This window comes from Lutra lutra, chromosome 13 (genome assembly GCF_902655055.1).
Source record: "Lutra lutra chromosome 13, mLutLut1.2, whole genome shotgun sequence".
NCBI classification, from domain to species: Eukaryota; Metazoa; Chordata; class Mammalia; order Carnivora; family Mustelidae; genus Lutra; species Lutra lutra.
Window position 1 is genome coordinate 3569136 of NC_062290.1, and position 11222 is coordinate 3580357.

Consider the following 11222-nt stretch of genomic DNA (forward strand, 5'->3'; position numbering starts at 1 on the left):
TCCTGCAGGCTCTCTGGAGACCCAGCGAGCTGACCGGGACCTGCCCTGCTGGATGGTGCAGAGCACAGCTGGGCCCGCTCTGGGTGAGCACCGGGACTTCCCCAGGGGCCCGGATGACCTGGTCCTCACCGCAGATTCGTCCTCACTTCCTGGGAGCTCCCTCCTGATTTGGCCCTGCCACACCGTCCCCGCAAGCTGTCACCTCTCCTAAGTGTTTCTGTGGCGAGGAAGGTTGGCCGCCATAAAAATCTGAAACGTTTCTCCACTTAATTTCCTTCCCGCTGCACAGACCTTCTATTTTCCAAGGAAAAGAGGCAAATCTTCCCGGATGCCATTAGCATCCAGCGCCCGCTAGGCGCACACCACGGACAGGGACACGGCGGGGTGACAGGCACGGGGGGGGGGGGCCCTCTGTTTGGGTCTGGTTGGGCCCCTGAGCCCCTTCCTCTCTGTGAGGCCCAGCTGGACAGGGAGGGGCAGCCGCTGGGGAGTGCGACCAAGAGGAAACCTCTGCTTCAGGAAGGGGCAGGAGGGTGGGGAGCACTCCAGAGCCGCCTGCCTGGAGAGGGAGGAGCCCCTGTGGGGTGGCCTGCGGATTCTCTGCAGCGGGATGAGGACGCCGGCATGAGTTCCTTTCTTCACCAAACTCTTTGCTGGGGTCGGGAGGAGGGAAGCAGAGGGCCAGGTGTCCCTTGGACCTGGATGGCCTTGGCCCCATCCTGCTTGCAGGAACAGCACATCTGGGAGTGCTGAGTGCTGTAGGGGCCTCACCAAACCCGGAAAAGCCACGAGAATCTAGAACCTGGAGAGGAGGCCGTGGCTGGGGTGGAGGCCGGTGAGGGCCTGGGTGCTGGCTCCTTGGATCAGAGCATCTGGGTGGGACAGGGGTAGGGGCTGGAAGGGACCAGCACTCCTACTGAGGGGAGGTGGGCGGACTGGGAGGTGCAGGGCAGTTGTGGGGGGCAGCAGGGTCACCTCCCTGCATGGTTGGAGAAGATGGCCCTGTCCAGAAATCCCGCCACGGGACTTGCCGCCTGCGCCACAGCTGTGGTTCCTGCGTGCACACCGTGGCCAGTGCCCCCATCTGCCCTCATCCATGCCCCGTGTCTGTCCTCACTGGGATTGGGAGGATCCCCCACTGGCCCTCCTATTTCGGTGATCCCACTGGGACCAGAAGACACTCCAGCTACCACGAGCCCCAGGCCCAGAGCCCGTCTCCTCAGGCCCCGCACAGGGAGCCCTGCGGGAGCTGAGGACCACCCGCCCAGTCGGACCCGTGGCGGAAGCTTCGGGGAGGCAGAGGGAGCTCCGGAAGATGGGGCTGTCTGCGGACTTCATTCTCAAAAACGGTCGTGGTGCAGAGGGCTCCCCATCCCTGGACGCTCAGGGGTCCGGATGGTGACGGGAGCCCCAGGAAGCCCCTCTCAGGCCCTTCCATCCCGTGGGGAACCCTCTCCCGGCGGCAGCCCACACGCCAGGAGGAAGACAGTGGCCCAGAGCGTTAACCACAAAACTAACTTTATTCCCCATTTACACACGGTGCCCCAGTGGGCTGCTGCCACCCTGCCCCCACGGTCATGACCTCCCTCCCTCCCTCCCTCCCTCCCTCCCTCCCGACCTCCCTTAGGATCTCCCTTCCTCCCTCCCTCCTCCCCTCCCTCCCTCCCTCCCTCCCTCCCTCCCACAATCAGGATCAGCACCAGGACGAGAAGGACCCCCTAGGCTCCTTGGGGTCCCCGGGGTGTGCCGGCCCTGGAGGGCAGGCCCACTTCTCCCTACTGGCTGCAGTGACGCTTCCTTCTCCTCCCTGTGACCAAGGAGTCACACCTTCTCTTTGCAGGCTGTGAGGGGTGAACCAGCCCCACAGCCAAGGCCGGCCTCCCAGACACCCTGAGGTTGGCCCCAGGCAGGGGCGTCTTCGCCACAGAGGCAGGACCCTCACACAGAGCCCGCTTCCTGGACTTTGTAGCTGGGGGGGTGGCCGGGCCGAGGCCTATTCTCTGAGGAGAGGGGGCCCGTGGAGCCCCCCGTGGCCCCCAACCGCCAGGGCTGGGGATGACTGAGGCAGGAGCGGGACTCTGGGAGAGCCCCCAGGGCAGCAGGCTGTGCTGAGAGGCCAGGAGGAAGGCCAGGCTGGGGAGCTCCTCCTCGTCCTCACTGGACCCATCTGCCAGCCCTCGAGTGTCCCTAGCAGGAGGGGCCTCTCTGAGAACCGGGGCATCCCTGGGGCCCAGTCCAGGGTAGGCGCACCTTTGACCCTGGGGAGGGGAGGGGACACGTCCAGCTCGAGGTGCAGGGGACTCCTGTCGTCCGGGAGAGAGAGCAAAGGCTCTGGGCCCCGACAGGTGTGTCTGTGCTCGGCCGTGCCTCTGAAGGTCCTGGCCGTCAGTGTCTGCTGGGCAGGCTTTGTCGCTGACCCCCAGCCCCTTCCCGGGACCGGTCTCGTGCTCAGGCGTGGGGCCCGACCGGGCTGCGCAGAGGCGTGGGGGTGCCTGCACACCCTCCTCCGTATTCAAGGCCATCAGTCGTTTCTCCACCAGCTGAGGAAGGAGGTGAGAGTGACTGGCCAGCATAGGCCAGTGAGATGGGGGGATGGGACAGTGGCACTGGGAGAGGAAGGGAGGGTGACCCACGAGGCTGTGGCTCTGCTGTCATCCCCCTGCGTTCCTCCCTCCCTCCCTTCCCAGGCTCCCCATCTTCCACTTCCCATTCTCGGCTCTGTGCCCACCCGACGCTGGCCTCCCCAGTGCTGTGATTCGCAAGAAGCAAAGGGGGCACAGAGTCATGTGGGTCTTTGTTTTGGAGTCCCCTCCTCGGGCTCACCTGGGACCCCACTCCCCCCCCCTGCATCGCCTGGGTCCCCTCCATCCCCCAGCTTGCCTGGAACCCGTCCTTCCCCTGGCTCACCTCTGCAAGGCTGAGTCCTTCCTCCTGCTCCAGTTTCTCAGCCAGGGCCAGGAGGTCCAGCTGTGGTTCCGAGGACAGCAGTTCCGCCAGGAAGCAGGGGTGGATGACTGCCTCCACCTGGGACAGAGGAAAGAGGCTGGGGTCATACTTGGCAGGGAGCCCCCTGTGAGCCAGGAGGGTCTGCAGGAAATGTGGGAAAGTAAAGACTCACCCATCCTTCTCCAGATGGTGGGAGAGGTTTTAACGTTACAGTCACTGGCCCCACTCTCTCTCTCTCTCTCTCACTCTCTCTCTCTCTCTCTCTCACACACACACACACACACACGCATGCACATGTGCAGACACACATTCACACATATATGTACACAGAGAGACAAAACCTGGGCATGCACACACACACACACACACACACACACACACACAAACACCCCCAAAACATACGTGCACTCTCAGAGACACAAAGGACATACCCCTAGGCAGACACACACGTGAGCAGACACACAGGACCACATGCGGACATACACAAAGACATCCACACAAGGCACAAATACACACACACAGGCCTCTACGCACACAGACACGGGTATGCACGGGTACAAACAAACATACACACAAACACGATGCTTGGGCATGTGTGCACACATGCCTGCACGCACAGAAGTATACAGACATGCCTGCATGTACACAGGCAAATACACAAGTATGCACACACACATGCACACACAGCCCAGGAACAAGGAAAGAGCTTAATGCCAAAGGCCTGAGCTCAGTCCCGATCTGGGCGTTGGAGTGCCAATCCCTGGAATCTTCCAGACACCAGGCTGCGGGCCAGCGCACCTTGGTGACGAAGTCTTCCTGGGAACACAGCTCGTCAATGTAGCTCAGGAGACCCGGGTCCGGGTAGGTCGCGGCCTCATTCTGCTGTGGCTCCTTTCCATCCTCTCCGCATTCACCTGCCGGGCCCCCCGGGGCCGAGTGGCCAGGCCCCAGCAGCCCCTCCATGATGTCCACGTACTCTCTCACAGCCTCTGGAGGGATCTCCTTGGGCGCCTTGCTCTCCGGGCGCCGCGGGGGTCTGCGTGGCTGCTGGCGGGAGGGCTGGGCCCTGGAACCCGCCTTCCTGGGAACGCACGCTGAGGCAGAGCGGGAAGGAGGGAGGAGGCGTGAGGGGCTCCGGCAGAGCATCGGGAGGGCAGAGTTTGGGGGACACTGATGTCCCTGGGGGCTGGGTCAGGGCCACCGGAAGCTGTGGGCACCGTGGGACTGGCAGAGCCGGGAGGAGGAGTGTCTCACAGCCAGCCACGTGAGCCAGGGCGGACCCACCGATCCTCCAAGGGTCTCCCCACAGCCCACTTCCCAGGCAGACTTTGTGCCGGGTCCTCTGACAGGCGTGGGGAGAGGAGTCAAGAAATTCACTCGGTCAATACCCGTCCTGACAAAGGGCAGCTGAGACCCCCGGCTGCTCTGGTCAAAGGCCAGACAATGTCCCCTTGTGGGAGCAGACACGACACAGGGACAGAGGCCTTCCCTCGGCCCCCACTGCCACGGTCCACCAGCTGTCATGGGAATGCGGGGGCCTTACCTGGCTGCGGGCCCGCTTCCGCGGCTGGGGGCCCCCGCCGTTCAGGCTTCGGGGGCGCTGGGGGAGGCAGGCCCTGGGCCACCTTCACCCACTGTAACTTCTGCATCTGCATCTCCTCCTCCATCTCGAACTCCATGAACCTGGGGGTGAGGAGGCCCAGGCCGCACTGAGGAGGGGGCCCGGCCCTGGAGCCAGCAAGGCCAGCAGCAGGTTGAGGGACCGGGAGAGGCGGGGCCTTGGAGGGACAGCCGTGGCCCCGGCCACCAAGGAGGCAGCAGGCGGGCTGTCCGGCGCATCGCCTCCACAACCCCCTCGGAGGGAGTCCGACCCCAGGCGAGGCGGCCTCAGGTTCCCCAACCCCGTCCTGAGACCTTCTGGTGGAGGCAGCGGTGGGTCCAGAGCAAGGGAGGGTGGAACCGCCAGGGAGGTGGGGAGGGCGGCCCTCTGGGACAAGCGAGCATCAGCACAGCCAGACCCTGCCCCCGGCCCACTCGCCCAGCAGCCCCGGGCCAGAGACCCTGACTCACTTTCCCGCCATCTCGTAGTAGATCAAGCGGTCAAAGTTGCTTCTGCTCTGCCACTCCTGCACGGCCCGCCACACTCCCTCTTCCAGCGTCATCGTGGGCTTCAGGCGCGCCAGGGACCGCAGCACCGGGCTGTAAGCCGTCGGGGTCAGGGGCCAGCTGCCGTCCGGTCACCCCCAGCCTGCCCCGGGTCCTCTGGAGCCCGTGTCCCCCACCCAGCATGACCGAGTGCTGGCAGGTGACAGGGGGTTTCGGGGTGTGCCAATCCACCTTCTCAACCACCACGGTCAGCGCCTCCCACCACACCAGCCCTGGGCCCTGGGCTCCAGGCTGACTGTCCACTGACAGGAGCAGGGACGTGGTGGCCTGGCAAGTCAGTCCTTCTGGACTCTGCCTCTCAGAGTAATAATACTCGCGGACATTAAGGTACCCAGCAATGAGTCCAGCCTCTGCAGGAAGTGCCATCACCCCGTGTTCGGGAGGGACCCCAGATGCCATGGTCGGGCCTGCCTGGTCAGACCTCTGCAGGAAGGATCCCACACCCTCACCCCTGCACCACCTCTGCTCCCTCCCCTCCCGTTCTGAGGGATCCTCTGGGACAGCGAGGGTGGGGCCCGCACAGGACCTCTGCGGGCCCTGCACGTCCCAAGCCTCCTCTGCTGCGCTGGCCCCCTGGCCGTGAGATGCCCCAGGCCCATGTTCCCAGGAGGCAGGGTGACAGAGAGCGCGGCACCCAAACCACAGGCCCTCCTCTGACACCCGGACCCTCTCTGCCTGTGAGTCCCCGGCGAATGTCACCGTGATGTCTCTGGAAGGGACAGGTTGGCTGGACAACCCCCCCCACCACCACCACCCCAATGTCAGTTGAGATGCGTGACTGAAAGGTGTCCTGGACCAGAACGTGCCTTCCTAGAGCAGGGACCCGGCCGCAGCCCTTCTTCCCAGCGGCCCTAGATCACCGCCCTGTGTGCGCGCCCCAAGGTGGGCTTGCGTGAGGGCTGCAGGAGAGCAGAGAGCAGAGGCCACTCACATGAGAAAGCAGGAGAGAGCTTCTGCGTCGGGGCTCTGCGGGAGGTGCCTCCGGGCCAGCGACTTGAAGCGCTGCCAGCGCCGGAAGTTCTCGTAAACACTCTTGGGGTTACAGGAGTCCTCGGGCGAGGCCGTGGTCCGGCTCCTGGAAGCTCCGTGAGGCTGTGGCCTGGCGTCGACTGGGGGCACGACGGTGGTCAGCTGCGCGGCTGGGGGCTGAGCCGGAGGTGGAAGGCTTGGGGCCGAGCCTCCCTTGCCAGCCTGGGAGCCCCCATGGGCCGAGGCAGGCATGCTGGTCTCCACCGCAGAGGCTGTCACGAAGAGGGGTGCGGGACACGCAGCACCCCCACAGAGGGCCCCTGGAGCACTCCAGCTGAGGGGGGCCTGAGTGAGGACGATGGTCTGAGTCTGGGGGGTCACTGAGCACCCCTGTTCTGACCGGACCTGCACAATGACATTGCAGGTCCCAGTCCCATTGGGGCCGAGGCCAGCCTCTCCTGCCACCAGCGGAGTCCTGGAGAAAGCTGGCAGCACCAGGGGGCCACCAGGAGGGAATGGCGGGGTCATGAGGGGCGGCGGGTGCTGCCCCCACAGTGGCCGGTGAGGGGCGCCGGCAGTGGGTGTGGGGAAGGGCCGTGCCATGAAAGCAGACAGGGAGGCTCCTGGGTCCGTGGCCACATGGGGTCCCAGCACTGCAGATGCTGTGGACAGAAGGAAAGGGCCGGATGGGGTCAGAGAACCCGCAGCCGGGAGGGAGGACCCGGGGCCCCCTTAGCCCCGGGGAGCAGAGCAGTGAATCCCGTGGCATCGCGTGAGGGGCATCACGGGAAAAGGTGCGGTTTGCCAGTGTCCGAGAGTGATGTCCATGCTCTGGCCTCCCGCAGGGAACTCCCGCCCCCGCCCCTCCCACCACGACATCCTGTCTGCACAGGCGGTTGGGCCAGCACTGCCTCTGAGAACCACCCACGGACCCCCCAGACACGACTCTCCAGCCTCACGGGCTGCCTCCCAAGACGTGGGCCTGGCTGGACCCCTGACCTGTGGGAAGTGGCCTCAGCGGGCCCCCTGGCAGCTGGGGACCTTCTGCAAGGTCCCTCCTAGGCACCTGTAGGGCCTCTGTGAACGGACAGCGTCTGAACCATTCGGGCCCCTCTCCCGCCAGCCTTCCCGTTCCCGACGCTCCCTGGGAATCCCACCCTCTCCTTCCCGGCCCAGCACAACCGAACAAGAACGCTTGACCTGGATCTCTGCCAGGAAAGCTCCCCCCAAACCCTGCGGTAAGCCCGTCTCAGAACCATCCACACACCCCGGACACAGGGCCAGGGTCCAGCAGCCCAGAAAACAGGACAAGAGGAAGCAGGTGGGAACTGCGTTTCCTCAAGAGGGAGAGCGACCCAGAGCGGCTGAGGAACCCGAGCCCTACCTTGAGGCCTCCCGGTGCCCCGACCCTGCTGAACCCAAGACAAGGCCTCCGTGGCCTGCGGACACGTGGGCTCGGAGTGACCACCGGCCCAGGTCTCGGGGAGGACACGACACTGCACACTTGGCCGCACACAGCCCCATGCAACGACGTTCTGGCTAAGACCGCCTCTCCGCCTGCCCCGGCCCGCGCCGCCGGCAGGACACACTCCCACCTCTCCCTGCAAACTGCCCAAGGAGGCGTGTGCCCCCGGAGGGAGTCGGCGAGACGGCCGCCGTCCTTTCTCCACACACAGGGCGTTTCCCCCGACAGGGCCTGACCCACCTCCAAGGAGCCCCTCCCCAAGGTCCTTGCAGGTTTCTGCAGACTCCCGGCCTCTCGGCCCCCAGGCCAGCTGTCCTTGGGGGTCCAGTGCGCTCCCTTCCTCTGCCTAACCCCACCGGAGTGCCCCTGGCCGGCGTCACATTTGAATCCCGAGGACTTCAGGGGTGGCCTGGGCCCTGACACGTCCAACCCAAGCCAAAGGCTCACCTCCTTGTAAAGCCATCCCCACAGGCAGAGGACGCCGCCGCCTGGCAGCCTCCACACTGAGGAAAGTCAGGTCCGGGCCCCACACGGTGAGCTGCTCCAGGAGACAGTCGGGACCCAAGCCAAGGACGGAAAAGTTTGAATCTAAACAGGGCGAGAACGCAGGACTTCATGACATTCTGTGGCGGGGGAGGGGCGGAGGGCCCCTGCCCTGGCTGGGGTGGGGAGACATTCCATGAGTCGGGCTCTGGCAGGTGGGCCAGAACCCCAGGTTCCTTTCGAACGATGCAGGGGCAGCACAGTTGGGGCGCGCGCCTTTCCAGGCAGTTCAGACACTGTTTTCCAGATTCACCGCACCAAGGTGTGACCCGGTGCTCCTTGGCTCGATTTTGTGTCCAGAGACCTCGGCTCGTGTCCCTCCACCCGCTCTGCTTCCTACCTGGCTCTTGACTCCTTCAACAGGGGCTGCGCAGGGGCGCCTCTTCCTCCCACCTCCTACTCCTGGCAACCCGGCCCCTTTCTCCCAGGAACCCAGGGTTACCTGTGTCTTTTAGATCTTCAGAGAGATGCATTGTGCCTCAAAAAGTCAATGTACGCCCTTCGTTTCTTGAAGAATGAAAGCCTATTTCTCTCCGGTTGAAGGTTGAGAGAGGTCCCAAAATGTGTGTGGATATGCACAGTGATTCTTCTTGTCCTGGTAATGTGGCTCCTCTCCTCCTTTCTGGGGGCTAGATTCCCAGAAGAAGTGCTACAGTCCTCTAAAATTCGGAGGGCCCCATCGAATGGGGTGGCCAATTTTAGCAAATAACAATAATGGACACTCAATTAAATTAGGATCGCAGATAAACATGGAATCAGCGTTCACAAGAGTTGTGTCCCATGCAATATTTGAGATACACTTTTCATGCAGATCTTTCCCCCCTTTATCTAATTTTGCATTGAGGTGGGATTCTCTATTTTATCTGGCATCTCTACCAAAAATGTGTAACGTACCCAGTTATTATTAGTCCCTTACCTGTGAGAAAAAGATCTTGGATATGAACACTCCAGAGTGCTATCTCGGCTTCACTGCAAAGCTCATTTGTGTACACACACACACACACACACACACACACACAGTATCTGCGGGCTCTTTGAATGATTTGGAATTTGGAAGAGCCATCATATATCACTGAGTGTCTAGGCTTAGTGGGGGTGAGGACAGAAAGAAGGCATAGATCTTCCCCTTTCTTACTTCGAAGGGGCATAGAAAGACCCGATAGCCCTGGTTTTTTGAGCCGTTACAATCCCTGCTCATGAAATGGATGTGCCCCTTGAGACAAAGCCTCCTGGGGTATCCACTCCTATCCATTTCCCACTCACACAACCAGCTTCCTCTAAGGGCTGGCCGGCCACTCTGAGCCTGGAAGCCCTGCTCTGGGCTTGCAAATGGTAGACCCTCGTTCTTTGGAATCCAGGCTCACACTGAATGGGGTCCCATGTACGTGGGAATCATGGTAGCACCCCTTCAAAATCTCACGGACTCTTATCTTCATGGTTCACGTCAATGTCAGTTTATTGGGAACACAGTGATGCGAAGGAGCATTGATTGGTGTTTTCCTTGTGAGAAGAGAGGACTGTCAGGAAATGGGCCAAGGGTGATGAGGGCTGAGAACTTCAGAGGCTGAAGCCAGATGTCTCGGGAGACAAGCCTCATTCCCACCGCCATGACGGCAGAGTTCCTACGACAGCAGGGTGTTGGGGAAGGAAAGGGAGCGTGAGAAGGATGGCTCCGCTCTGAACTGGCACTGAACAAGAACTCCTTTTGGTTAAGGCGCTGAAACCCTTCTTGCCTCCCTCCACCCTCCTCAAAGGAAAGCCGACTCCAAAGACCACTGTTGGGTGAAAAGGAACCTGGGGCCATTTTGAAGGGGAAGGGCCATGGACTGTGAGCCCAGGGCCTGGGCTGCTTCTCCCCCTCACCCCGTGTTACAGTTGTGGAACAAGTCACTTCTCAATTCCTGCCCCATTTCCTCATGATTTTAAGTGTTCTCCCAACACACCCCGTGACTAGGTCTAGGCAATATTGATATGGAATACTTCAGGAGCGTCCCACCAGCCACCTGAAGGAAGGGAGCTGCATGGTGTGGCCCTATGGGACACTTCCCAGGCCTTTCACCCTATGCAGCCCTCACGTGGCCCTCCACACACACCCCTGCCTGTTCTCTCCCGCAGCTGCTCCACGCACGCTTCCTTGATCTTAGCTGGGGACATGAGCTGAGAGCAATTCAGGCAAATCTCAGGGAACTTAATTTCAAAGATCCGTGTTGGGGACTGGAAAAAGAAACAACTTGGAGACATTTCTCAGGCCTTGAGCTCTTATCTTGGGAAGCCTGAAATGATTTCCAGCCGACTTCCCGTTAGAGAGATGCCGACGGAAACTGCTGCACCTGGCGAAAGCACCTCCTTCCTGCTTCCTGCCCTTGTCCTGTCATTCCGTCAAGTTGCCACAAGATTCTCACTCATGGCTCAGATGTAGGATCTGAGGGAGCCTTCCCGGGGCCACTGATACAAAAGTGGCACTGTGGGAAAAGGATCTCGGCTCAATTCTGCAACCACTTCTGTACTGCTTCAAAATCCTACAGCCCAGAAGCAGATGGAATCAAATTCGCCCAAATGCAATTTGGGAAGACCGGTGGTGGAAGGCACCACCAGAAATCCTTCCCGTGCTGGTCTCTGAGCATGCCTGTAGTGACTGCTCAGAGAGAGCCATCTCTGGACAGGGCTCACAGGTCTGCGAAGGGCCATGACCTCCACCCAGTCAGAGGACACTGGCAGAAGGCGAGACAGCAGGCTTGTGTGCTGTGGAGTCTTCTTCCCGTGCACTTGGAGGTGGGCCGTGCGACGCTCGCGAGGTCCGCGGTGCCCGGAAACAGCCCTCCTCTGGCAACGGACTGGAAAGAGATGGCATGATTGAAGCTTCTTCCAAAAATGTCACACAAAGTCAGGGCAATCCGTTGCATCCTTTTTTCACGCGCACTGAAGTTCTTCGATATTCCAGAAGAGGAGGGAGGGCAGAGCAAAACTGCGGCCACGCCGCCTGCTAGGTCACCTGAAACAGGCGCGTGCCGACCCAAGGCGGAAGACGAGCCTTGCGAGGAAAGCTGTGTGGACGACGCTCACAGTCACTGAGCAGCTCCGCCAAGAAACCTGTTGTGTACAGGCTGTGCCCCGGGGAAAGTCTGGGAATGGA

The 11222-nt window shown here is 61.7% G+C and overlaps 1 protein-coding gene across 1 annotated transcript; it reads right to left on the reverse strand.

Annotated features, from left to right (window-relative positions):
• Positions 1 to 351: 351 nt before the first annotated feature.
• LOC125083719 (NUT family member 2G-like) lies at positions 352 to 8598 on the reverse strand. The gene is made up of 9 exons (XM_047700566.1): positions 8532 to 8598; positions 7994 to 8134; positions 6044 to 6743; positions 5017 to 5145; positions 4490 to 4629; positions 3745 to 4040; positions 2908 to 3024; positions 2042 to 2540; positions 352 to 653 (listed from the first exon to the last, which is right to left on the reverse strand). The coding sequence occupies exons 1-9, from the start codon at positions 8560 to 8562 to the stop codon at positions 352 to 354; spliced, it is 2355 nt and encodes a 784-aa protein (XP_047556522.1). The 5' UTR covers positions 8563 to 8598.
• Positions 8599 to 11222: the final 2624 nt, after the last annotated feature.

Excerpts from the sequence above, each read along its gene's own strand:
- LOC125083719 (XM_047700566.1), bottom strand. The coding sequence starts at position 8,562 with ATGCATCTCTCTGAAGATCTAAAAGACACAG. Across the intron at positions 4,041-4,489 it reads GGAAGCGGGCCCGCAGCCAG|CGTGCGTTCCCAGGAAGGCG; the intron begins GTAAGGCCCCCG and ends GCTCTGCCTCAG. Across the intron at positions 3,025-3,744 it reads AGGAAGACTTCGTCACCAAG|GTGGAGGCAGTCATCCACCC; the intron begins GTGCGCTGGCCC and ends CCTCTGTCCCAG.